At 42.0% G+C, this 27927-nt stretch overlaps 1 protein-coding gene across 4 annotated transcripts in view; it reads right to left on the bottom strand.

The window, feature by feature from the left end:
- The window catches only part of ZC3H14 (zinc finger CCCH-type containing 14), a 44973-nt gene extending 17649 nt beyond the window's left edge, over nt 1-27324 (bottom strand). The window contains exons 1-9 of one of the 4 annotated variants that reach the window (XM_037900811.2): nt 27025-27324; nt 25998-26040; nt 14344-14458; nt 8633-8673; nt 8058-8253; nt 7234-7657; nt 5482-5648; nt 5044-5144; nt 2173-2328 (exon numbers count right to left, since the gene is read on the bottom strand). In XM_037900811.2, coding sequence (XP_037756739.1) covers nt 2173-2328; nt 5044-5144; nt 5482-5648; nt 7234-7657; nt 8058-8253; nt 8633-8673; nt 14344-14458; nt 25998-26040; nt 27025-27060 — 1279 coding nt within the window. In that variant the 5' untranslated portion in view covers nt 27061-27324. Of the gene's footprint in view, nt 1-2172; nt 2329-5043; nt 5145-5481; nt 5649-7233; nt 7658-8057; nt 8254-8632; nt 8674-14343; nt 14459-24141; nt 24152-25997; nt 26041-26495; nt 26647-27024 lie in introns of those variants that run through there. The other 3 variants (XM_037900812.2, XM_043547827.1, XM_027818317.3) reach the window with 3 other exon arrangements.
- Nucleotides 27325-27927: the final 603 nt, after the last annotated feature.

Below are 27927 nucleotides of genomic sequence, written 5' to 3'. Positions count from 1 at the left end.
TAGAGGAAACAAAGTTTCAGTGTGATTATTAAATTGATGGTGTTCCTTTAACACAACTGACATTTATTGGATTTTTTAAAACTATTTTCATCTCAATTTCTCCTTAATTTTGAATAGATGCTAATATTATAAAATACAGATTTTAGAAAAAGAAGGGGGAAGAAAGACATTTACTAGTAGATATAATTTATATTCAGCTCATTTGGTTCAAAGACATAAGACCACATGTTGTTCAAGACCTTGGCCCATGTGGAGCCCAATGCAGGATTAGGTCTTTTATTACTCCAATCACTTATTTATGTTGTATGTTATCTAAGATTTTGCCAGGATTTCTTAGCCGCACGCAAAAATCTCTCTCATCATCTATGAGTGCGGTTACATGAAGCGCTACAGAATGAGCGACTACGGGCTAATTCTAAGTGACCCTCTTTGAGTAAATGGAAATACAACATCACACTGTTAAAGGTTGTATCAAAGAACTTGGAAAACTTAGGGATGAAGACACCCAAAATTCTGAAGGGATAAACCAATAAAGACTTACCTCAGGCCCTCAACTCTTGCCAGGGTTCAATAATAGTCATGAAATGCCCACATTGGTCATTACTGCTAATTTAGACTGGAGAAGTGTCTTCCAAGGGAAGACTATTTTTTTTGGCCAACTGTAAGTCTAGAAAGATAAATTATATAGTTTGGGTATATACATGATATAAAAATGATTTTTTTGTGCTTCCTTTGGGATCTCACAATTCTAGCATCGAATCTCAAAAAATATAATTATAACAGGTTTAGGTTTTTGATCCAAGCTGGATGGGGACTGAATGATCTATGAGCCCTTCCCACAACCAACTGGAAGGTAAGATGAAGAGCTCAATAGTGCCAGGAGGTTTTACTGCCAAAACTTTTTTTAAAAAATGGGATTACCTTTGTCAGTGTTTCCAAAGGCAACAATTATTTTATTATTTCCTGTCTCATGGCTTTCAAAATCCATTAGTTTTGGTAGGAACACTCCAAACTGCCTGTCACACTCACTTGCTAAGGCTGCATATTCATTTCTTTTAATCTCTAAAGCAGAGATTTCAGCTTCATTCTTTGCAACCCAGGCATTCAGGGCAGAAATATCTGCGTGAGCTGTTAGAATAATTTCTTTTATTCCCTTAATTTTAGCCAAGATCTTTGGATATTTTTTCCAACATGCTTAAAACAGTAACTGAATCCTCGGGTACATCAGAGTGTCACACAGCAGCTTCTCTTTCAGTTAGCCCAGGTGAGGTGTTTAACCTGTTGTTCTTGGCACTGCCCTTTGACATAGGAAAACCTAATACTTTGCTGACATTTTCAGAGTTATACTCTTTATTGCCTTTAATGTTAAGTCAGTTTTCTTTTAGCAGTTTTATAACAAAAGGTGAAGACAGAGCTTGATGCTTAAGTAACCACTGTCTTAACAGTCTTCCCGCAACCCTTGACTACAGTACGTTTTAAAACCTATACAAAGAAAGTGGTAAAAACTTTTGAAGACAACTCATCTGATAACAATAGCGCTGAAAATATTTTGTAATATCTCACAGCACACTGCACCTTGACTCTAAATCTCCAGTGCTGTAACTCTCCCTCTTTTGTAAGATACTGATTAAGCCTTCCCTCCTGTGAAGAGTACAGTCAAAAATACTAAGGATGGGGAAATAGTAACCAAACATAATACATATGCAAATAAGTGTATCCTGATTGGCGGCAGCTCCATTATGTGAAATTATTCACTATAAACCAGAAGGATATACAAATCTTTGCTTCCTGCTTGGCTCATCTGAGCTGATTATTACATATTACACTTTTGCTCTAGAAACCTCAATGGCTTTCAGCTCATTTCCAGGTATAACACAAGGGGTTGGTTTTGATCTATAAAGCCCTTTATGGTTTTGATTCTTGGCTTCTAAGAGAGTCCAACAGCTACAGAAGCAACTAACAAGCTGCGGCACCACTAGAAGGTGCTCAAATCTGCTTCTCCGGTGCATACTTTGTTTTTCTCTGGTGCACTTTCGGTGAAATTTCAGTTTTATGTGCTACCATAATGCACATGTGACCAAACAACTTGATAATCAGCCTGTAAAAGGATTCCATATTTAAGTAAAGTAACTTTCCCACGTATCGGTTTTTGAAAAGTATTATCAGAATTACCTTGAATTCTTTCTGTCGTCTGTTCCTTGGGTTCTTCTGCCTCAATCTGGGCACTCACTCTGGAAGGTCGGCTCTGTACATGGATCACTTCTAACAGAGGTTCATCCTGAGCAATTCTTGTTCTGGGTGCAACTGGAACGGTCTGCTTCTGTGGAACTTTACATAAGTCAAACAGTTGAGCATGTTTTTTTAAAAAAAAAAAAAAAAACATACAGTGGTACTACGTTTGCATTTAATCCCAAAATAATTTCATTCTCAACAAGCTAAGTGTATAACTTTAAAAGCAGTCCAGAGACTGGCCTAGTGGCAGTTCCATGTGCTGCAATCTTATGACGCCTGCTTTGTAAGATCAACTTCTGATTCCTCACACAAACAGCCAGTGCAGAGCCACAGTTGGCCTACAGTAGAAGTAAGATTGACACTAGCAACAGCATTCATTCACCCAGCTTTCAGGCCAGAAAAGTGTTATAGTTAAATGGCAGGTTTCAGAGTAGCAGCCGTGTTAGTCTGTATCCGCAAAAAGAACAGGAGTACTTGTGGCACCTTAGAGACTAACAAATTTATTTGAGCATAAGCTTTCGTGGGCTACAGCCCACTTCATCGGATGCATGCAGTGGAAAATACAGTAGGACGATTTTATGTACACAGAGAACATGAAACAGTGCCCATTGTTTCATGTTCTCTGTCTATATAAAATTGTCCTACTGTATTTTCCACTGTATGCATCCGATGAAGTGGGCTGTAGCCCACGAAAGCTTATGCTCAAATAAATTTGTTAGTCTCTAAGGTGCCACAAGTACTCCTGTTATTTTTGTAGTTAAATGGAGGGCAAATGCAAATCGGACTTTCTAGTGACTTTCAAAGCCATTTCTCTTCCTGCCTTCTGTCAGTATGACTACGCTGTGGATATGTTTGAATCAACCTGTGATAGCCAGGATACTGAAGAATCCTACCCAAGGCCCTTGGAAATAGTGTAGAATGTGACAGCAGCAGCCTATGGAATTTGATGACATCAGGATGGCAGTTTGATTTCCTTGCTTTGGTTTGGTTTTGACCGTGAGCTGGATGTAAAGAACTGCGGGAGGATGTGATTGCTGCACTCTGGATGAATACCACATTGACAGTCCTGACCATTCTCTGGCTTGTACAGCATGAGGCACTGCAGGGTACTGGGTTTATCATTCAGTTTCTTATCTTCTTTCATCCTTTTTATTGTACGTGAACTGATGCTATTTTCATTTTCTGTTTAAAATGTTTAAATAAGATATGAAGCATTTGCAAATTGTACTGTACCTGAAGCAACAGCACCAGCTAACACTTGTAATGTTTAAAAAAACTGCAAAAAAAATTAATGGCTCCTGTACCTTAGGGGTTTGGAATAGGAAGCTGAAATATGTCCTGGAGATAAGCCCAGAATTCAGAGAGGTGTTTTCTGCTGTCCCTACTTTGGCTGAGTTATAAGCCACAGAAAATGACTACCGTTGCAAGCACAGGACAGTTTTCACAACTTTTTAAAGTTTCTGGCAGTGTTCCATCTTCTACCATGTTACACTGTGCATCCCCCCAGGCCCACTGAGCCTCCTGCAGCATTTCAGGACACACATAGGGAGCTCTAGTTCCTGCTGCTGTGTCTTTTTCTACCAAAATACCCATTGACATAGTAAAGCTATGGTTCTAGTAATACCATCTCTTCCACTAACTTGTCTTAATAATTCTGTTCCCTAGCAGTAAAATGGGCATAATACCACCTCCCTAATTTGCAAGGATTTTATAACAACAAGTTCACGGATGTTTGGGAGGCACCCAGACACCATGGTATGAATGCAGAAGAAAACTCCATAAAGAACTAAAAAATTCTTTATTCATTGAAGGGTTTGGATGCTATGCAGTGAATGACATTGAACAATGAGGATTAAAAAAAATATATTAAAGAGCTTTATTAATTGGGCACTCAATGAAGCAGGGGTCTTGTGGTAAAGTTAGTATGCGATCATCTAATTATAATGCATATGCCCAAAGGGTCATAATTAATGCTCCATAGGCTACTTTAATTCAGGTATTTCCTAACTTGCAGATACTTCACTTCACAACCTCAATAACATTCTCTTAACACTTTATTTTTTGTATGGAAGATGTTTTAAAAATAGCCAAGTGATTTACCAAATTCTTCTCCAAAACAATTCCAAGTTAATTTTCCATTAACTGCCTCATTTGTGAAGAGGCTGGCAATCCTTGCCCCGTCTTCCATATTCTCACACCAGCTCACGCTATATCCAAACTCACTCCAGTGCACAGAATAGTTTTCCTCTTCCAATTTAGGGTGATTGTGAATCACAATATCTCATGCGCTTCCAACAGTTGCCCCCTTGATGCTTTCTCCTTCCTCTCCTCTTCCTCTGTACATCCCTAGGACATACAGTTTCTTAAGGAAGCGTCTATCTCAATGACCATCCTATCATCTGACTCCATTCCTCACCCTTATCTCTACAGTGCCACTGCCAATCGCTCCTTTTGCCAGTTCCCCAGCTCTGTAAAATTAATATTTGGGACGTCTTCTGAAAATGTAAAGCACTATATTAAAATAACTTGTGTTAGTGCTCAGTATTAACATCTGGCATTGTCCATACCCTTTTCAAAAACACTTTTCTCAGCTCTTGCAGATTTTAATTTGGATTTTTTTTGTCTTGCAATAGCATGGAATCTGTGCCATGTGACGAACCTTTGTCTCTTCTCATTCCCCTTGATCTCAGAGCACTCTTTAATGCTCCAGACCAACCTTCAAATCTACCTATCAGCACCCATGTAAGCAACTCCCTGGAAAGGACTTAGAAATAACATAGCTTTGCCAAGCATAAAAATGGCATGAATTACCTGTGGAATAGTTGGTTGTCTTTGTAACCGATTCCTGAGCTTCAGATATAGCTTTCAATATTAAATTCTTATTGGCCTGTTTGGATGGTGGTAGTGAAGGTCTGAGAGAGAGAGAGAAATTAATTTTTCCTGCAGATATATGAATCCCAATAGCCACTGTAAATCCAGTACTGTGATGTTTCATTTTCAACAAAAATGTTAAAACACTGCATAATTAAGTACAGTGTCGCTAGAATACACAATCTGAAAATACACTTTAACGAACTAAATCTTTTTATAAGGTATTCTTCAACTCTAATGTTTTAAACCAGTTAGCTCACATACTATACTAAACCTTTAGTTAACCTTGATTTATCCATCACCTCATTCCTTTTCCATGCTGCCCTTTATTAGATCCATATTAAAAACCAGTAGTGGATCACAGAAATCTTCAACTACCTTCTTTCAGGCTTTGCTGGTACAGACACACTGCTGGAGATACTTCCTATTCGTAACCCATAGTCTTCCTCCTCTTCCTCCTCCTCCTCCTCCCCATCATTATTGAACTTTTTCACTTTGACCACTGAGCTTATAACTGGCAATTTTCTCTTCCTGGAACTTTCTTCCTGCAACCAACAATTCATTAATCAGATCCACATTAATATGCAAACAAACAAGACCCTGTTATTCCACCAATAGACAGATGATGGAGAGCTTCCACTTAAACAATAACCTAGGACACAGAGACACACTTAAAATCCTGGATGTATTGCACTGTGTGCAGAAAAAAAAAGTGCTATAGAAAGAATGAGGTTTGGGATGTGACTCACAATCCCCCCCAAGGAACACCTACATAGAACTCTGCTGCCAAGAGTACCATTTATACTGCTTATACTTTCCTATTTCCCCTATGCAGCAGCACTATCTTTGGATAAATACAGAGAGTGTTCACTAGCCAGACTGATGCACCAAAGGATTTTAGTGACCATGCACAGGACACATACCATGAGAAATCAACATCTTGGTGAAAAGAGAAAAATCTTTCAAGCCACAAAAACTTGTCTAAGACAAGGCTGAAGATAATGAAACTCAAAATTCCAGAGAAAAGAAAAGGAGTACTTGTGGCACCTTAGAGACTTAACAAATAAGTACTCCTTTTCTTTTTGCGGATACAGACTAACACGGCTGCTACTCCAAATTCTAGGGCTCTCTCCATAAAAATATCTCTATTTTTTTTAAATACAGGATTATAATATTAATTTTAAAAAGGGGAGGAGGGAGTAACAGCTCAAAGGGGCATGTCTAATATACCCCAGGAAGGGAGGTGACTGGTCTGCTGTTAACTCATGTGAGACTTTGGCAAGTCACATCACTTCTCAAGATCCAGATACCCTGTCTATAAAATGAGAGGATGAAGTTTACCTGCATTTATAAAGCATTTTGGATTAAAAGCATTATATAAGCACAAAAAATTATTATAGTCAAAAAACAATACAAAACAAGAAACAGTTCCACTTAGAATATAAGGCAAATAATTTTTTTACTTTATTAAGAAGTTAGCAGTCCTAACAATTTGAAAGCCAACTATCCATTTATCCCTTTTCTTTTACACACAATGTTCCTAAATACATTAATATGACAGTCCTAGAATTATCTTGCTGCTGACAGGATCATTTTGGCATCCACAGCAAGTGATGTAATAGCAATGGCTTTTGAGACTAAGATTCATGCACCCTAAATACAAAGTTGTTTGGCACACTAAAAATACATAGAGATACATACACAAATAGGTAGATGGATATATTTTCTTCTTTCATCTTCAGTGTTGGTCTTTATTCCACACCTGGCAAACTGGAGATCTACAAAGAACTCATGCATGAACACAGCTATTCCAAAACCTAGAGATTAAAATGATTATTCTTACCTACCATATGTTCACTGCCAACAATGTTCTATTTCATTACTCCAAGTCAGTAAAGCACCAAACAGATGCCACATCACCAAGTTAGTCAGCCATTTGTGAGGGTTTTTTTTTGTTAAGCACACTGGTTTTTGGCCAGTGGACCAAAGTGGTGAAATCCTGGCGCAACTTACATCAAAACTCCCATTGACTTCACTGCGGCCAAGATGCCCTCCTAGGTGTCATCCAAGGTGACTTGGCTTTGTTGAGTGTGTGTCAAATACAGATATAGTTTAGATCTGCATACTAACCTCACTGCTTATTTTATCAGCGCTCAGTTTGGAGGTGGGCCTGTAACTTTCTGATAAGCTGCCAAATGCTTCTGGATCACATAGCGGGATTGTTTCCAAAGACCTGCAGCTTTCCATGTCTAACTGCCTACCACCCTGTAGGCTGCCTTGCTGCGGCAATCTTTGTAAGTGTATATGGCTCTCCGTGCTTCTGCTAGCTGGTGGTCTGTAGATTTCAGCAGTAGGACGGGAAGATCCATAAGTTACAGTTATAACAGCTTTCTTCCGAGGCAACAATGGATTCTCCGGCACAAAATTTAAGTCTTCATCAATGAGATCATCTGGTTCAGGTTTAATGTCAATCACAGCTTCAGAAGGCGCCAACTCTCTTAAAGGCTTGACTGTTGACATTAAGCGGGATGCAGATCCATCTTCATAAGACTGCCTGGTGAAAGAAGAGGTTACAAAGTCTCAACTAACTGCCAGATAAGAATCCCTGAAAAACAAAATTTAGAACGCTTTAAATATAAGCAGAAATAAAAAAAACAAGATTTTGCTCTTTTAAAAAATCTGGCAGATTTTACATCTACTTTTAGTTTTAGTTTAGTTAGTTAAGATAAGAACATTTATGGCATAAAGAAGCATGATGTAAACTTTTCAGGTATAATATTTATTTTATGCAACACACAGTAGCAACCCTTTTCTGCTTGAGACTGGAAAAGCCTCCATTCTCCTGTTCTGGTCTCATCAGCTAGTTATTTCCTACTTCTCTTCCAAACAACAATTCCAGTGATGTATATCCTCTGAAATCTGAGCTCTTGCCAATAAGCAGGTAGAAGCCTTACCGGGCAGCAGCAGCTCTCTGCTCTTGTGAGCTGGTTGAAACTCTGGAGTCATTTCTTTCAGCCCGAGTGCTGGAGACTGCAAGAGGCGGTAGGATTTCCTCACGCCGTCTCTCATCACTCCCACATGAACTGCTTTTGCTGGAAGGCAAGTTGCTCTCAAAGATGTTAGAGTCTGAAGACTTTAGGCTAGTAGGTTCTGTGAAGACAGGTGCACCTCACCCTTACATCAAAGTTCAGTGACTTAGCTTATGTAAATCAATTATACAGCAAGTGCAACTGTAAAGCCACAAGATAATGAACAACTGGCCTCTACAGAAATCCTCAGAAGCAAACCACTGGACTGAAAAAGCAGCAAGACCTGCTTAAAAAGATCATATTTACTTCATTCCAAAAGCAACATACATGACAATTTTCTTCATAGCCAGGAGCCACAGACATCATAAACATTAAATATTAATGATACAGCCAATTAAGAACTTTTTAAAAACTGGCAAAATATACGAGTATAAGAAAATACAGTACTGATATCTGCTTCCAAAGCTAAGCTATTGCTTTCTTGGAAAAACTTTACTTACCAGTAGTTACAGACCGAAGTTTATCTAACACACCATGTAGCCTGAAAAAAAGAGAGAGATGAGGAGATGAGTAATTTAAACTCTTTCAGAACAGTAGCCATTCAAAAATCAGCCAAGGTTTATAAGTTTTATTTTTCATGTCAACAGGCCTCTCATTTGAGTGAGCCTGCTTTCCACTTACACAATCATCTCTACGTACATCCAACCCCAAAATCAATCAATCAATCTCTGTACACTCCCAGACTTAATCAATCAGTTTTTGTATACACAGATCAAATACTGTGCTTTGTGCACCTGATGGATGCAAGATCTACTTCCCTAGCAAATGTTGCATATGTAAAACAATGTTTTTAAAGAGAGAAGTCAAGAAACACGGCCAAGGAAAAATTTCAGCTAGAGCCCAAATTCAAAGGCTTCCTATTAAAAATGTATGAAGTAAAACCAACAAAGAAAATTACAAGGGAATAAAACAATCCTGTGTAAAATTTCACACTGACTGAAGACCTACCTTGAGAGAAAAACAGAAATGCATGCCCCGTTTTTAGCCCATTTTAGAATTCAACCCTACTTACTCAGTTGCAACTACACATCTTCATAATTTCGGAGCCTAAGAGAGTTCCATTGAAATTTAGGAGAAAAAAAGACTGAGTAACACTTTTGCAGTAAGGAAGCCTTTGTGATCCCTCTTGCATGCATTCTCACTAGAACACTCCCAAAGCAGAGTCAGCTGAGTCCTGCTGATGTGATCATCATGGATCAACTTTCACACTCAGGACACAAGGAAAGGTGCGACCTGACACTCAGGGCTTGACTACACTTAAAACGTTACAACAGCACAATTGCGCCATTGTAGTGCTTCAGTGCAGACCCTACCTATGCTGACGGGAGGATTCTCCTGTTGGTGTAGGTAATCCACCTCCCGGAGAAGCAGTAGATATGTCAAGGGAAGAATTCTTCCCTTGACCTAGCACTGTCTATTCTGAGATTTAGGTTGGTTTAATTATGCCACTCTGAGGGGTTGATTTTTCACAACCCTGACTGATGCAGTTAAACCGACCTCATTTTCTAGTGTAGACCAGGCCTCCGCCCTGGTCAGAAAAGGGCTGACAAACCTTTAACTGAGCCACAGCTCTGTCACGGCAGTGCTGTGAAACTTTTTATAGCAGAATCAGAATTATACACTAGAGGTATACATTATACCTGGGAATGCCCTGCAAAGGATTGGTATTGAAATCTAAGAGAAATCCATTTTGGTGAGAACAAAGACTGGAAGCATAAGAACAATGTTTAAAATTGTAGGTTTCCTGGATTTACCATTTTAATTTTTCCCATCATATTTCTGGATTGTCATTGGATACATTTCATTTAATCTTCATCTTTTCAGTTATTTTTAACCACAATGTATTTCAATATTTGACAAAATATTTGCTGTGAAGTAAATTTATATTCACAAACAGATCCAGAAACCTGAGTTGCCTGATTAAGTTGCAGTACTCTCATTCCTTTAATAATTTAGAGGACATTGTCAAAACAGGCAGTACATCTAAAAACTTGTGTATCTTGATATATCGTCCTACACTGAAGAATAATTTCTCTCCTCACCTCATTACTGGTCTTATGAGTAAATGATTTAATTTAATTTATTCACCTTCAAAGTATTAAAAATGTTCTGTCATATTTAATAATACATTCTGGGATATAATCTAGCTAAAAGATGCTATAAAGAACAAGTTCCAGTAATGGAACTAACCTCCACATTTGACAGTATCTATTTTGTTTTCTAATTGATTCATGTAGCCACTGGATGCAAGACGCACAGATGTGTGACTGATAAAATGACAAAAACACCCAAACCCACAAACTGTTCAGGCATGCCACAATAGGGAATAAATGAGCATGTACAAGTGTGTATACTTTTCAAAAAACAATAAATTGCATGCTCTTTTCTTCTGTTTCTGACAAGCACGCAGAGGTGACACATACCCACAATCTTTAAATTGTGCCCTCAACAGGTATGTGACTGACCCACGTGTTGCCTCTTAGTACAGGAACCTTCCAGCCCCATCTCCCTGGGCCAGGGCAGACAACCCCGCCAGCTCCAGAGGCAGCGACCCAGAGCAGCCACCCTCACCCAGCAGGAGAGGTAGCACCCGTCCCACCCCCTCCACTCACCACCTGGGCCCGCTGTTGGGGAGAAGGGCCAAGCGAACTGGAAATGTGCCGGGGGAGGGGAGGGGGAAGGAAGGGGAGGAGGGAAAAAGGTGCAGCATGAGAAGGACAGAGCTTCCCTTCCCGCAGCAGGCCGAGTAAAGCCACACAAAGGCAGCATGGTGCTCACAAAAATCTGGGTGGGACATGTGACCCCCGCCCCCACCTCACCTCTACACCTGCCTAAAATAAATTAAAAGCAACACGTGCCAGCAATGTCCTGTAAAGGGACATTGTCGTGTTGATATGTAGTCAATTAAAAATTATAAATTAGTTCCAGGTACTACACCTGCCTTTCAGTTCCTCGTGTAAATTGTTGTGCTTTTACAATCACATTTTCCATCTTTTAAAATGTTTTTCTCCTGTCCTGCTGCTGTATGAATGGCCTATAGCAACAAAAGGGGAAACTGACTAATTTACAGTGAAACAGTGAAAGTGACAATAAACAAACTGCTGCCAAAGGCACAAAGCAAATTCAAAAAAAAAAAAAAAAAAAAAAACCCAGAACTGTGATATTTTATTTTATTTCAGTTAAAATATTAAGTGTTACTTTTAAACTATGGTAGGTAAAAAAAATTCAGAAGTCAGTTTACCCGTGGAAAAAATTGAAACTTTCAAAGTTGGAAAGCTCCTAAATTAACCCAACACCCCTTTAAATATTATCAAACTTTAAAACCATTGAAACCTAAATTTAATGAAAGGTGAAGACAGTAAGCCTCCCTAGTGTTACATTAGACAGGACAAAAGTTATGAGGGATTCATACTGTCATGTTTCAGGGTATAAAGTATATATAGCTCCTAGGACTTTGGAAGATATTTCCCTGATGGGCAGGTATTTTCATAATTGTTCATCATGAGGTTTTGGAGTCATTAGGGGAGGCAGCTTGCACCTTTCTTTGAAGCATCTACAGCTGTTGCCAAAGAAAGAATACAGAAGTAGACGGACCAATCATCTGCCCTGATCTGGCTATTCCTATGTTCCTATAATGCCGTGAGAGACAAGGTGGGTGAAGTAATACCTTTTAGTGGATCAACTTCTGTTGGTGAGAGAGAGAGGCTTATGAACTTAGGCCATGCCTATATGTACAGGGCTGCAGTGGCACAGCTGTACTTATACAGCTGCAGTGCATCTGGCGAAGACGCTCTATGCCCACAGGAGCGAGCACTCCCATCAGCATAATAAAACAACCTCCATGCACGGCAGTAGCTATGTCGGTGGGAGACGGTCTCCCGCCGATATAGCGCTGTCCACTCTGGCGCTTGTGTCAGTGTAACTTATGTCACTCAGGAGGGTGGTTCTTTCACATCCCTGAGCAACATAAGTCATGCCGACATAGGCTACAGTGCAGACATAGCCCTACACAGAGCTCTTCTTCAGGTCTGGAACAGATTGTTTAGCATAAGTAGTTAACACATATTTCAAGGGACCATTCAAGCTGAAGTGACCCGTTAACACCACTCCAGTCATAAGGGGAAGAGGAAGGGAGAGGCAGCTGGGGGAGGATTGCTGGTTATAGATTGTCGTAATAAGCCATAAATCCAGTGTCTCTGTTCAGTCCATGATTTTTAGTGTTTAGCACACTCATGAATTTAAGCTCCCAGGCTTGTCTTTTGAAAGCATTGTGCAAGTTTCCTTTGAACATGAAGACTGATAGGTCTGATATAGAGTGACCGCTTTGTGAAAAGTATTCACACACAGAGAACAGGTTTTTTTTTTGTCTTTTATCATTTTTCTATGAGAGTTCATTCGAGAGCATAGTGATTGTTTGGTTTCACCCACATAGTTGTTATTGGGGCATTTAGTGCATTGGATGAGGTACACCACGTGTTATAATAGACGTGTGTTGTGGGGAGTGCTGATCATGGCAACAGTGGAGATATGTCTGCAGGTTTTGCATCTGTTGCTCTGGCAGGGTCTGGAGCCACTCTGAGTTGGTGCATTTTGGTCTGTGGGGAGTTTGCTTTTGATGAGGAGCTTGGAGAGGCTGGGAGGTTGTTTGAAGGTCAGAAGAGGGGGTTCTGGAAAGATTTCTTTCAGGGTGAGGTCCTCATTAAGTATGGGTTTTAGTGGTTTCACTATACTCATAGGGGTTCCAGTGTGGGTTGGTAGGTGATAACTAGGGGTGTGCAGTCTCTCAGGGTATCTGGGTGGACCATTCCATGATTGACCAGATCTACTTCTCTGGTGGGGTGCCCTTGTTTGGTGAAGACAGTTTAAAGTGTATTAAGATGTATATCCTGGACTTTCGCCTTGGAGCATATTCTGTGGTATCTGAGTGCCTGGCTCTAGATAACAGATTTCTTGGTGTGGTTACTTGCTCTATGAAGATAGATGTGGTGATTCGTGGGTTTCTTGTATATGGTTGTCTGTAGGGTTCCACTGCTGAAGCTGATTATGGTGTCCAGGAAGTTAATGCTAGTGTGGGACCGTTCCAGAAAGAGTTTAGTGGACAGGTGGTGGTTTTTAATGTTGTGGTGGAAATCTATCATTGATGTATCTGAGGTATATCACTTGTATCATGGTGCATTTGCTCAGAAATTCTTCTTCAAGGAGGAACACAAAGTGGGTGACATATTGAAAGTCATCTTGGTACCCATGGATGTTCCCATGCTTTGGACAATGCATGGTGTTGCTGAATGGAAAATTGTCATGGGTGAGGATAAAGGGATGAATTTGGCGATGTGTTTGGGGTAGATATCTGAGGGTTGTCCATTGTCTTGAAAATATTTCGAGGCAGGCAGCTATGCCATCACAGTGAGGGATATTGGCATATAGGGAAGTGACATCCATGGTGGCAAGAATGGTGTTCTGAGGGAGGTTGTTAATGTTGCAGAGTTTGTGGAAGAAGTCGGTTGTGTCTCTCTCACCAACAGAAGTTGGTCCAATACAAGATATTACCTCACTCACCTTGTCTCTCTAATATCCTGTGATCAACATGGCTACCACACTGCATACCTATAATGCCTACACAATATCAACATCTCTAACAGAAGCTGTGTTAATCTGAATAAAAGGGAAGTTTACCAAATACATCTACCATAACCAGATATGACTGCACTGTGTAATGTTCTCTAGTTCTTATATAATTTTGCAGTAGTAATTTTCTGAGGGCAACTCCCTTGATGGGATTCAGATGTTTGAAACTCCGTTTTGCTAACCCATGTCTAAATAGACTCCTAATTTATTTTGAACATTTCAGAACAGTTCAGCTGGAAAAATGGACAAAAGGAGAATATCAATACCTCAGTCTCTAACTGCTGTATATTATATATATGTTAGTATTACCACTGCCTGAATATTGGCAAGCTACAAGTAATCATTTTAAAAATTATCAGTTACTATATTGCATCACTTCATGCACAAGAAAAAATTAATTGATCAAACTTTACTTGCATAATGACAAAATGTGTAATTTCTTATATTCTCAAGTCGCATATACAGATGCAGTTACAAAATAATTATTAGAAGTAAGGTTCATGGAAAATGTAGATCACAAACATACCATACAGTAAACCTGACAGTGTTGTTTCCTAGGAAAAGGGAAAGGTCCTCTGTCATCTGCTCCTGACTCTTCTTGTTGGCCACCATGACCATAATATAATCAGGGAGCTCTTCATCTAATTGGAAGAAAAAATAATACAATTTGTTATTATTTTTCAAAGCAACTTCGTAATTAACAATGACATTTCTATAAGATTTTCGAAGTACAGTAGATGCACAAAAGAGGCAGAGAAAAAGAAGACATCAAAATATTTCTCCAGTTTTACTATAAACTCCTTGAAATAAAGATTTTCATTAAACAGGAAGCACAGAATGTAGCAAGAGAATAGCAAAATCATGGCCAAACAGATTTGTTTAAACTAATTGGTAATTACTTGCAAATTTTCTTGTAAAATCAAAAGCTTTCAAGGTTTTCTTTTTTGCAATAAAAAATCTGCATCACTGACAACACTACATGTAACCCATGAAATTGCTTCATCAAAACCCTTCTATGTTTGACATATTGTGATGGAATGCACCCCTGTATTCACACCCTCTACGCTATTGTAATAATCTTTGTACAAGGCATGCCTTGTGAGGTATCACTTGAAAACTCCTAACTTGCTGATCAGTAATATCATTGTAAAATGCATCTAGCAAAATCATGTGTAAAGTTATGAACATAAGATGAAATCATGACTGAAGTATGTTTCCCAGATAAATCTGGGGAGTAGCTAAACCAGTTTTTTAAAAACAAAGGGCAAGCAGACGCCCCAGCCAGGTGTCAACAAAGCTGATGGGCCATCCCCTATCCAGTGACCACTCTTTGGCAAGAAAGGGAGGCAAGGACAAAGAAAGCTGCATCTTAGAAAAGAAACAGCATGAGGTCTCCCTGGTCCATCAGATCCCAGTCTCTCAGTTCTCAACTGGAAATGCTTTTCAAAGAGGGACTGAAACTATAAAGAGGAGGGGCAAATATTCCAAAGCTCCTCTCCTCTCTCTCCCTGTCCATCTCACTCTTTGCACCTGAGAAGACAAAAGAAGCAGCCATTGGACTCTGGGGGAGGAATCCTGACCGGAAAGTTTGGTCAGTAATGCTGTTGGAAGCATGTGGTAAGAAAATTTGCTGTGAGTCTAATATCTAAACTGGGGGTGGCCAACCTGAGCCTGAGGAGGAGACAGAATTTACCAATGTACATTGCCAAAGAGCCACAGTAATACGTCAGCAGCCCCCACATCAGCTCCCCCACACCCCGTTTCCAGCACCTCCCACCCACCGGCAGCCCCGCTGATCAGTGCCTCCCCCTCCCTCCCGATCAGCTGTTTTGTGGTGTGCAGGAGGCTCTCGGGGGGGAGGGAGAGGAGCGAGGGCATGGCAGGCTCAGGGGAGGGGGCGGAAAGGGGTGGAGTGGGGGTAGGGCCTGTGTCAGAGCCAAGGGTTGAGCAGTGAGCACCCTGTAGCACATTGGAAAGTTGACGCCTGTAGCTCCAGCCCCGGAGTCAGTGCCTATACAAGGAGCAGCATATTAACTTCTGAAGAGCCGCACGTGGCTCCGGAGCCACAGGTTGGCCACCCCTGATCTAAACTGTATTCTTAAAATTATTCACCTAAATCTGGGTTATTGCTGATTATGTTATGTATGTACCATATGACTTTTAAAAACAAATTTTGTATTTGTGGATAATCCAAGCACTATACCCAGATGTACAGTCACTCTTTTCGCAACCTGTGTATTATGTAATTTTAACATTAGTGTTAATAAAATTTTTAAAATCTGTTAAACTAGGCACCAGAAAGCATTTTTATCTTTATTTTCTTGTAACCATTACTGACTTTTATGCCTCATTGCTTGTACTCACTTAAAACTCTCTCTTTGTAGTTAATAAACTTGATTTAGCTAATCCAGTATTTAAATTGAAGTGTCTGAGTAACTCCATTTAAGGTGGTAAACTTGTGTGTATTATTCCTTAAAGGAATGACGGAATTAATGTGCACTGTTCGGGAGAGGGCTGTGCAGTACAAGACACACGGGGGGGGGGGGGGGGGGGGGGGATCCAGGACTGGGAGTGTGCTAGGGAATACTCTGCAGTATAACTGAGGTTGGTAAGAGCTAGAGTGAAACCCAAGTGTGGCTGGCAGGCTGCAACTGTACAGAGACTTATGGTGAGACCTGCATGCTGGAAGGCCGTTTATGAGCAGCCTAGGTTGGAGCTACTATAAGCAAGGTATTATGCGGCACTCAAGGTTTACTCCTGAAGGCATTCTGCAGGAAAAAATTAAAAATTCTGTGCCAAAAAAATATAAATTCTGCACACAATATTTTAAAATTCTGCAAAATTCCGCAAATTTTATTTGTCAAATAAATGTGGAGGCTCCAGCATGGCATTGGGAAGCACAGGCCACTGACTGCACAGAGGTGGGAGATCACTGTGCAGCTTCCTCCCGAGACACAGACTCAGTGGTGAGGCTGCACCCAACCCTGACACAGCGCAAGGACCAGGCCTGCCCCAGAAACACCCCAGGGCCATGCCCCTCCATGCCAAGTGCACCAGGTGTGGGCAAGAAGGCTCAGCAAGGCAGGATCCAATTGTGGAAGGGCTTAGCGTGGAGGGATCCAGGTGTGGATTTAGAAGGTTCTGAGTAGGGCAACCTGCGTGCAGGTGGCTCAGTGGGGTCCAGGGGTGGGGGGGGGGGGGAAGAATCTGGATGCACAGAGGCTTGTTGGGGGGTTCTGGGTGCAACAGTAATGGGACTCTGCAAAGGGGTCCAGGTGAAGGTGGTTGGGGCTCGGGGGGGTGTATGTGTGTCTGGGTGTGGGGGAGGATAGACATCAGCAGGGTGGGTGTGGGGGGTTCAGTGGTGGGGTCCAGATGCCAGGGGAGTGGGGATCCAGGTGCAGCTGGTTGGAGTTCGGTACGGGGAGGATCCGGGTGTGGGTGGCTCATCAAGGTAGTGCGGGGGTAGGGGCTTATTGGGGGGGGTTATGGGTGCGAGGGGGAGGCTCGGCGTGAGGCTCTGGGTATGAGGGGTTCTGGATGCAGTAGGAGTTGGGTGGATGGGGAAGTAGCTCCCTGTACAGTGATCCCTCCCCCTGCAGCTGAGGAGTGATGGGTGCAGGACGCGCCGGGGGTGGGGGAGAAGACGCAGGCAGGAGGGGAGTTTGCAGAGCTTCCTACAACCGATGGAGAAATCTGGGGGTGGGTCTGACACAGCCCCAGATGCCATGCAGGGGAAGAGGAAGTCCTGTCCTCCCCAGCCCAGCCGGGACTAGCAGCTGAGCCCAGTGCTGGGTAGGAGCCACCGGCTGGGTCTTCCCCAATCCTGCCCCCTGCCCCACAGTGATTTACCTCTCTATCGGCTGCCCTGGGCACCCAAAACATACTGTCGGGGAGGGTCACATGACTGTTCTTGTGGCTTCCCTTTGCTTCCCTGTCAGAAAGTCATTTTTCTGCGGGGAAGCAAAGAAATCTGCAGGGGACATAAATTCTGAGTATGCGCAGTATTCCCCCAGGAGTAACGGTTGTAGGACAGGGATGAGACAGCCCATCACTGGTCTGGATTGCATCCCGGTATGTCAGACATACCTACTTATAACAGCACAACAAACAGATTATCTGATAAGCAAATGAATAAGCAAGCTTTTCGGGGACAAGTTTTCCACTTCCTCTAAAATACAACAAGCTTCAGATATGGCTAAAGCACATAAGATTGTCAACTCCACCAGAACCCAAATTAAAGACTACAGTAAAATTTTAAAAGAGCAAGTGAGTCACACATACATGATAAACATATGAACAATGTCATTTTGATATCACATTTGTATATTATGGCCTTTAATTTAAACACTCATAGTATATGTTTCTCATTTATTCAAATATTTAAGATAAAAGCCCTATACTGCAAAAGGGCTTTCTCCTTCAGGAAAAGCAACCAAATAGAGCAAGGGTCGGCAACTTTTGGCATGTGGCCCATCAGGGAAATCCGCTGGCGGGCCACGAGACATTTTGTTTGCATTGACCGTCTGCAGGCACTGCCCGCTGCAGCTCCCAGTGGCCGCGGTTCACAGTTCCCGGCCAACGGGAGCTGCAGGAAGTGGCGGAAAACATGTCCCTGAAATAAAGAAATTTCCTTTCTGATTTATGCATAAAATTTACAGACAAACCTTTATCTATTAACGTCAAAAATTCCATCTTAAAAAAAAAATGAATAAGCATAGATAGACACTATATACTTCATGGGGGAATGGTAAGATCATTAGGGTCTGGATTCAGCAAAACACTTCAACTCGTGCATAACTAGGCATGTCAGCAGTGCCAATTAAATCACTTGAAGTTACATACATGTTTAAGTGCTTTGTTCAATCAGGGCCTGATTGAGAGATTAAAAGATTAAAATGAAAGATTAAAAACAAACTATTGTTCATTTCAGATGAATATCAATGAAACGATGTCTTTTATTTTCATTCCTTACTATGTATAAAGCACTTTGCAATTCTCTACAGTGCCTTACATTTCAAACTATTAGATTATTAAAACAGCAGCAGCATTCTGAATGACTTTATGAAGAGGATTAGATGTACCCTTTTTTATTTTGATGACACTTAACAATGCTGTGCAACCCCAAAGCTACCGTTGTCACTAAACATAAAAGAAAACCAATAATGTTTACTGAAGATAATCCAATTCAGAACTCCTCCTTACCTATCTTTATTTGAGGGAGTGGTGGGGAACGCTGCTGAGAGGAAATAGTGGCTACGGCTACAAGTTTGTCAGGGAGGTCGCGGAAGTCATGGATTCCGTGACTTTCCACGATCTCCATGAAATTCTGCAGCTACAGCAGCAAGTAGGGTTGGCCCCGGGGGCCCCCCAGTGCACCCACGCCCCGGGGTTAAGATTTAGTAAGGGGTGTCTATAGTAAAAGTCATGGACAGGTCATGGGCCATGAATTTTTGTTTATTGCCCATGACCTGTCCATGACTTTTACTAAAAATACCCATGACTAAATCTTAACCTTAATAATGGTACATCCATTATTTATTTAAAAAAATAAATAAATATATATATAAAAATCAAGGTCCCAATTTTGAAGGGACTTATTCATGTGCTTAACTTTCTACTGTGAGTTGTGTGACTTCAGAGAGACTACTCACAGCGTGCAAGGTCAAGCATATTTGTATTTAACACGTTTATTACAGTAGTGCCTTAGAACAAATCAAGAGTGGGGCCCCATTTTACTAGGACTCTACAGAGCAGCAGACAGTCCATGCCCCAAAGACTTTACAATCAAGCATATGCATAAGCCTTTACAGTATCAGGGCCTAAGGAAACAAATCAGAGAAAAGAGGAGGAAGTCAAAGTGAAATCAAAGCATAACTGAACAGAATTACATTTTCTCTTATATTGTAAAATGTACAGAGGAGAATGTGACAGTTTGTGTGACTACAGCAGTTAAATTCATATACTGCAACAGCAGTTCTTAAAGCTCATAAAATATCATTTCAGCCCTATGCTAGTACTTTGTGAACCGTTCCAGAGTAAGACATTACTGTTCACAGTCCCCTAGTCTCTTACCAAAATGTATGGAAGTTACCCCCTTGCTGAAAAACTTGGGGATCTGTACAAATGTGAGATTTAGGTATATTCTGAAAAATTCTGGATTAGCATTTTAGCATATTTTTTCTTCTCTTTAGTTTCCTATGTTGTGAGATTTTCCGTTAACAGTTATTTCTACATTATAAATAACTTTAAAAAACCAAAAACAAGTCTTTTTTCAGAAAACCTAACAGAATGACACAAAAAGACACAAATCGGAATAAAAATGTACACATACAGAATGCTCTATGCTCAGAATAGTAAAAATGGCTCAAGAAGTAGGGAGGATTTTGGTTTTCTAAAGGAAGAAATGGAGGCAAATATTAACTGGAAGGCTGTTCCAAGCATTAAGGGCAACATGAAAGAAAGTGTAAAATCAGGAGCGAGAAATGACGACAAAGGACCACAACAACTTGAGTGTAGACAGGAGGTAAGATAAGACATGGACAGAGATGTAGGTGGGTCCAGAGACCTTTCAATAAAATGAGAAGCTTGAACATAATTCAGAAGAACGGGAGCCATTGTAAAGATTATCTTGGTAGCTGTCTTTTGAATGAACTAGCTGGTGGGGAGAGACAATGGAAGAGGGGGTTACAGAAGAACAGCCATACTGGCTCACATCAAAGGTCCATCTAGCCCAATATCCTGTCTTCTGACAGTGGCTAATGCCAGGTGCTTCAGAGGGAATGAACAGAATAGGTAGTTACAAGTGTTCCATCCCCAATCTTACATTCCCAGATTCATAGAATCATAGAATATCAGGGTTGGAAGGGACCTCAGGAGGTCATCCAGTCCAACCCCCTGCTCAAAGCAGGACCAATCCCCAACTAAATCATCCCAGCTAGAGCTTTGTCAAGCCTGACCTTAAAATCTTCAAAGGAAGGAGATTCCACCACCTCCCTAGGTAACGCATTCCAGTGTTTCACCACCCTCCTAGTGAAAAAGTTTTTCCTAATATCCAACCTAAACCTCCCTCACTGCAACTTGAGACCATTACTCCTTGTCCTGTCCTCTTCTATCACTGAGAATAGTCTAGAACCATCCTCTCTGGAACCACCTCTCAGGTAGTTGAAAGCAGCTATCAAATCCCCCTCATTCTTCTCTTCCGCAGACTAAACAATCCCAGTTCCCTCAGCCTCTCCTCATAAGTCATGTGTTCCAGACCCCTAATCATTTTTGTTGCCCTTCGCTGGACTCTCTCCAGTTTATCCACGTCCTTCTTGTAGTGTGGGGCCCAAAACTGGACACAGTACTCCAGATGAGGCCTCACCAACGTCAAATAGAGGGGAACGATCGCGTCCCTTGATCTGCTGGCAATGCCCCTACTTATACATCCCAAAATGCCATTGGCCTTCTTGGCAACAAGGGCACACTGTTGACTCATATCCACCTTCTCGTCCACTGTAACTCCTAGGTCCTTTTCTGCAGAACTGCTGCCGAGCCATTCGGTCCCTAGTCTGTAGCGGTGCATGGAATTCTTCCATCCTAAGTGCAGGATTCTGCACTTGTCCTTGTTGAACTTCATCAGATTTCTTTTCGCCCAATCCTCTAATTTGTCAAGGTCCCTCTGTATCCTATCCCTACCCTCCAACGTATCTACCTCTCCTCCCACTTTAGTGTCATCTGAAAACTTGCTGAGGGTGCAAGCCACACCATCCTCCAGATCATTAATGAAGATATTGAACAAAACTGGCCCCCGGACCGACTCTTGGGGCACTCCACTTGATACCGGCTGCCAACTAGACATGGAGCCATTGATCACTACCCACTGAGCCAGACAATCTAGCCAGCTTTCGATCCACCTTATAGTCCATTCATCCAGCCCATACTTCTTTAACTTGCTGGCACAAATACTGTGGGAGACTGTGTCAAAAGCTTTGCTAAAATCAAGGAACAACACGTCCACTGCCTTCCCCTCATCCACAGAGCCAGTTATCTTGTCACAGAAGGCAATTAGATTAGTCAGGCATGACTTGCCCTTGGTGAATCCATGCTGACTGTTCCTGATCACTTTCCTCTCTTCTAAGTGCTTCAGAATTGATTCCTTGAGGACCTGCTCCATGATTTTTCCAGGGACTGAGGTGAGGATGACAAAGCTTCTGGCAAACAGAGGCTAGGGACACCATCCCTGTCCATTCTGGCTAATAGCCATTAATGGATCTATCTTCAATGAACTTATTTAGATATTTTTTGAACCCTGTTATCATCTTGGCCCTCACAACATCCTCTGGCAAAGAGTTCCACAGGTTGACTATGTGTTGTGTGAATAAATAGTTCCTTTTGTTTCTTTTAAACCTTCTGCCTATCAATTTCATTTGGTGACCCCTAGTTCTTGTGTTAGGAGAAGAAGTAAATAACACTTCCTTATTTACTTTCTACACACCAGTCATGATTTTATAGATCTCTATCATATTCCCCCTTAGTCGTCTCTTTTCCAAGCTGAAAAGTCCTAGTCTTATTAATCTCTCCTCATATGGCAGTTGATCCATATCCCTAATAATTTTTTCTGTACCTTTTTTGATATTGGCTGACCAGATCTGCATGAAGTATTCAAGATGTAGGCATACCATGGATTTATATAAAGGCAATATGATATTTTCTGTCTTATTATCTATCCCTTTCCTAATGATTCCCAACATTGCTAGCTTGTTTGACTGCCGCTTCATACTGAGTGCTTGTTTTCAGAGAACTATCCGCAATGACTCCAAGATCTCTTTCTTGAGTGGTAACAGCTAATTTAGATCCCATCATTTTATATATATAGTTGGGATGATGTTTTCCAATGTGCATTACTTTGCACTTATCAACATTGAATTTCACCTGCCATTTTGTTGCCCAGTCACCCAGTTTTGTAAGATCCTTTTGTAGCTCTTCACAGTCTGCCTGGGACTTAACTATCTTGAGTAATTTTGTATCATCTGCAAATTTCGCCAACCCATTGTTTACCCCTTTTTCCAGATCATTTATGAATATGTTGAATATTACTGGTCCCAGTACAGACCCCTGGGGATACCACGATTTACCTCTCTACATTCTGAAAACTGACTATTTATTCCTACCCTTTGTTTCCTGTCTTTTAACCAGTTACCAATCCAGGAGAGGACCTTCCCTCTTATCCCATGACAGCTTACTTTGTTTAAGAGTCTTTGGTGAGGGACCTTGTGAAAGGCTTTCTGAAAATCTAAGTACACTATATCCACTGGATCCCCCTTGTCCACATGCTTGTTGACCCTTTCAAGGAATTCTAGTAGATTGGTGAGGCATGATTTTCCTTTACAAAAACCATGTTGACTCTTCTCCAAACAAATTGTGTTTATCTATGTGTCTGACAATTCTGTTCATTACTATAGTTTCAACCAATTTGCCCTGTACTGCTGTAAGGCTTACTGGTCTGTAATGGCCATGATCACTTCTGGAGTCTTTTTTTAAAAATTTGCATCACATTACCTATGCTCCAGTCATCTGTTACAGAAGCGGATTTAAATGATAGGTTACATACCACAGTTAGTAGTTCTGCAATTTCACATTTGAGTTCCTTCAGAACTTTTGGGTGAATACCAACTGGTCCTGGTGATTTATTACTGTTTAATTTATCCATCTGTTCCAAAACCTCCTCTACTGACTCCTCAATTTGGGAGAGTTCCTCAGATTTGTCACCTAAAAAGAATGGCTCAGGTTGAGGAATCTCCTGTGACATTGCACCCCATAATGCTTTATGGGATTATGCTTATGAATGTATATATGACATAACTGGAATATGTTTTATGCTAGATATGCCATGTAACATATCTCTGTAAAGGTTATGATCCACTGGATATATTCACCCTATTTGTATGCATGTATCATTTTTGTATTCAAAGTTATGAATATTGGCTATGTACTTGTTTAATTTTAAGTAGCCTCGGTGAAGCAGTTGGTCAGCTTCCTGAGAAAAGACTATTCTCAGTAACTGTCCAATCAAGAAACACTTAAGCTAACAATGAACTTGGAGACGTCAATCCACATCTGAGCTTTCCCAGGAATGTGGCCTGGCTGGTAAGGAACTCAGTCATGCATGGACAAGTGACTTGCCCATGTGACTCCAAAACTCCATCTTGGAGCTGAATTCTGGATAGGAGAAAGGAAGGGGTCTCCACCCATAAGAGAAAGTCTGTTTAAGCCCCTGGGAGATCCCTCCATTTTGTCTTCAGCTGGCTCAAGAGATAGCCTCTCCACCCTCAAAGGATACCTGAAAGAAACTGAAACAAAGGACAGTAACCACAGGGGTGTGAGTGATTGCTGGACCCAGACTAGAAGGAGGCTAGTCTGTAAAAGAAGCTTACTGGAACATCTCTGAGGGTGAGATTTCATCTGTAATCACTTTCTTACTGCATTAGGTTTAGACTTGCGTGTTTTATTTTATTTTGCTTGGTAATTCACTTTGTTCTGTCTTTTATTACTTGGAACCACTTAAATCCTACTTTTTGTATTTAATAAAATCACTTTTTACTTATTAATTAACCCAGAGTACGTATTAATACCTGGGGGGGGGTAGGAGGGGAACATCTGTGCATCTCTCTCTATCAGTGCTATAGAGGGTGAACAATTTATGAGTTTATCCTATATAAGCTTTATACAAGGTAAAACAGACCTATTTGGGGTTTGGTCCCCATTGGGAGCTGGGCATCTGAGTGTTGGAGACAGGCACACTTCTTAAGCTGTTTTCAGTTAAGCCTGCAGCTTTTAGGGAACATAGTTCAGACCTAGGTCTGGGTTTGTAGCAGGCAAGTGTGTCTGGCTCAAACCAGGCAGGGCACTGAAGTCCTAAGCTGGTAGGGAAAACAGACTCAGAGGTAGTCAAAGTACACCAGGTGGTAGTTCCCAAGGGGTTTTCTGTGATCCAACCCGTCACATCTCCCTCACATCCTCAACCATGAAGACCAATACAAAGAATTCATTTAGTTTCTCCACAATGGCCTTATCCTCTTTGAGTGCTCCTTTAGCATCTCAATCCTCCAGTAGCCCCACTGATTGTTTAGCAGTCTTCCTGCTTCTGATGTACTTAAAAAAATGTTGCTGTTACTTTTTGAATTGGCTAGCTGTTCTTCACATTCTTTTTGGCCTTTTGCTCCTTTCTATTTTCTTCAATAGGATTTAACTTCCACTTTTTAAAGAATGCCTTTTTGCCTCTAATTGATTCTTTTACTTTGTTGTTTAGCCCTGGTGGCACTTTTTTGGTTCTCTTACTGTGTTTTTTAATTTGGGTATACATTTAATTTGAGCCTCTATTATGGTGTCTTTAAAAAGTTCCCGTGAAGCTTGCAGGGATTTCACTTTGGGCATTATACCTTTTAATTTCTAGTTAACTAACTTCCTCATTTGCAGTAATTAAAACCAGAGATTACTTGAGTACTAATAACATTTTGGCTCTAGAAAAAAGAAAGAACTGATTTCAGAGATATTGTTGAAAAAGAAGCTATATAATTGAGAAACCAGAGAACCGAAAGGTAACAGTGAGAAGGAAAGAGCAGAATCAAAGAAGACAACCAGGTTGCATGGTTGAATGACCAAATATACAGTGGGGCTGACAAACAAATTAAAGAAAAGACTTGCAAGGAGAAATTATGAGCTCATCCTCTTCAGACATGATGGGCTGAGAAAATGATGGGGCATCCTTTCATAACCACTTTGGGTAAACCTGTAAATGTAATTACCCATCTGACACATTTAAATAGGTGGCAGGATTAATTTCGGACCCAGCTACAACCTTTGGGCTTGATCACCCAATGGCATGTGATCCTTGCACCCATGTAGCCCATTCCCCATGGACTTCAACTGTGCTCCAGGTGAATGCCGGAGTTTGTAAGTATAAATCCAGACACAGGATTGAAGCCTTTCTCAGAGTTGCTTCCAGTGGAGCACTATATCAACTTGTGAACTATTGTTACACTAAAATAAATAGCTAAAGTCAGTGCAGTACCCCACACACTGTCATGGGAGGAAACTACCTTATACTCTTGCAGGGGACAGACACAAACTAGCAGGGGTTTTCCATCTTTAAATACAATGAGCCTAAATAAAGCTATTAAACAGAATAAAACTTACCGACATAAGCCCCCAGCTCCTGCAATTTTCCCTTTATAGCGCCCTACAAAAAGAAAATAAATTAAGAGTATTGCATTTAAGTTAAGGAACACTCAATATAACTAATACCCAAACTCTGAAAGAATGTTGGTTGCTAAAATGTGTTTGTCAACAACACTAACACAGATCTTATACAGGTGTTGAGCTTATTTTTCCTCTTTTCCACTATTTGCAAAGCAAACTTCCAAAGGGAGAGGCAGTGCTGACAACTCTCATGATGTAATCACCAGTCTCTCAGTATCTCCGGTATCCCTAGCTCCTTGAGTAATGAGATTACTTGAAAATCTCCATTTATGTTCTTAAATTCCAAGCCCTTCATAATTGCAGAGAAACACTGGAAAACGTGAACACCCTCCTCCCCCAATAAAACAAACAAGAAGAAGAAACCCTTTTTTAAAAAAAAATCTCATTTTTAAACCAATCTCATGACGGGGGCGGGGGGAAGGGAAGAGAATCTACCTCATGATTTTTGAATCAGGGCTGGTGTATACCAGTGATGGGCTCAAGCTGCACCATTCAGAGCCAGAGTTCGGCCTCCCCGAGTGCGGGGATGTTTGGAGGTCGGTTCGGCCCCTTCCAGAGCCGGCTTTGGCGGCACAGTTCGGATCTGGATGTGGGGTCGGATACCAACCCCCGATGGAAGCGGGGTGTCGGGGGGGGGGCAGGTGGGGGCTGTGGTTTGGGTCTCTCGCCACCTGTTCTCACTCCCTGGCTATTCCCTCGACGCCTGCCCCCTCTCCCCGCTGGGCGCGCGCGCGCACTTCGGGGAGCGGGTTGGACGTGGACCCCGGCGGACGGTTCACAGCTGGGTCCGGGGCTCGTTAGCGCACAGCCGGGTCCCCGGCCCGTGGCACCAGCCTGCGGCCCTGTTCAGCGGCTGCAGCGCGGGGGGGGCCCGGGGCCGCACCCCCTCGGGAACACGGCGAGCGGGGGGGCGCTGGGTTCGCCAGCGCCTTGCCCGGGGCCCCACGGCCCCCTTCTCTCTCACCCGGATCTTGCGGCTGATCTCGGTGCCGATCTCCATGGTCGCAATGTCTGAGGAGCCCCGGGCCGCCGTTGCTCCACCACAGGCCGGGCCGGCAGAGAGAGCGCGGCCTCCGCCTGCTGCGCCCTCTGCCGGGCCGCCCAGGAACAGCACACGCCGGGACTAAGCCCACCCCTCTCGGCCCTCTACAGAGCGCCGGGGGCGGCTGCTCTGCCCACCGCAGGTCGCCTCTGCGCACAGCCTCCCCATCGCCGCTGAGCGCCCCATCCCTGCTCTCCGCCCGCCTTCTGTTACGCCTGCCCGGCTCCCAGACACGGGTAACCTCCGTTTAAAAACAAAAACAAAACAAAAAACAAAAAAAAGGAAACGGGGTGGAAATATCCATTTTTTTTTCAATTCTGAGTCAAGTTGCCCAGTTGCCTATTCAGGAAGTTTCCTTCCTTGCTAAATTGGCCGATTTTAAATCAACGTTTAAAAAAGCCCTGTATCCCAATCAGCTAAGGATGGGATTCACAAAGGTACTTTTGGGGGAGGGGTAGCTCAGTGGTTTGAACATTGGCTTCCTAAACCCAGGGTTGTGAGTTCAATCCTTAAGGGGGCCATTTTGGGCCAAAAATTGGGGATTGGCCCTGCTTTGAGCAGGGGGTTGGACTAGATGACCTCGTGGGGTCCCTTCCAACCCTGATATTCTAAGCCTCAGTTTTAGGGTCCACTGTGATTCACAAAATTCCCACCAAACCCTGCAAGCGCCTGCATTTTGAGGGTAAAAAGTAAGACCCCTGTGTGGATACAAAATTCATGTCCGCGGATGTGCATATCCACAGATATAAAAGGCTCTGCCAGGAACCACAGTGGTAAAAGCAGCAGCATGTTGGGCCCCCACTGGCAAGAGCCAGCACTCACCCC

Source organism: Chelonia mydas, chromosome 6 (assembly GCF_015237465.2).
Source record: "Chelonia mydas isolate rCheMyd1 chromosome 6, rCheMyd1.pri.v2, whole genome shotgun sequence".
NCBI lineage: Eukaryota > Metazoa > Chordata > Testudines > Cheloniidae > Chelonia > Chelonia mydas.
The sequence above is the reverse complement of the archived record's forward strand: the minus strand, read 5'-3'. Positions and strand labels throughout refer to the sequence as shown.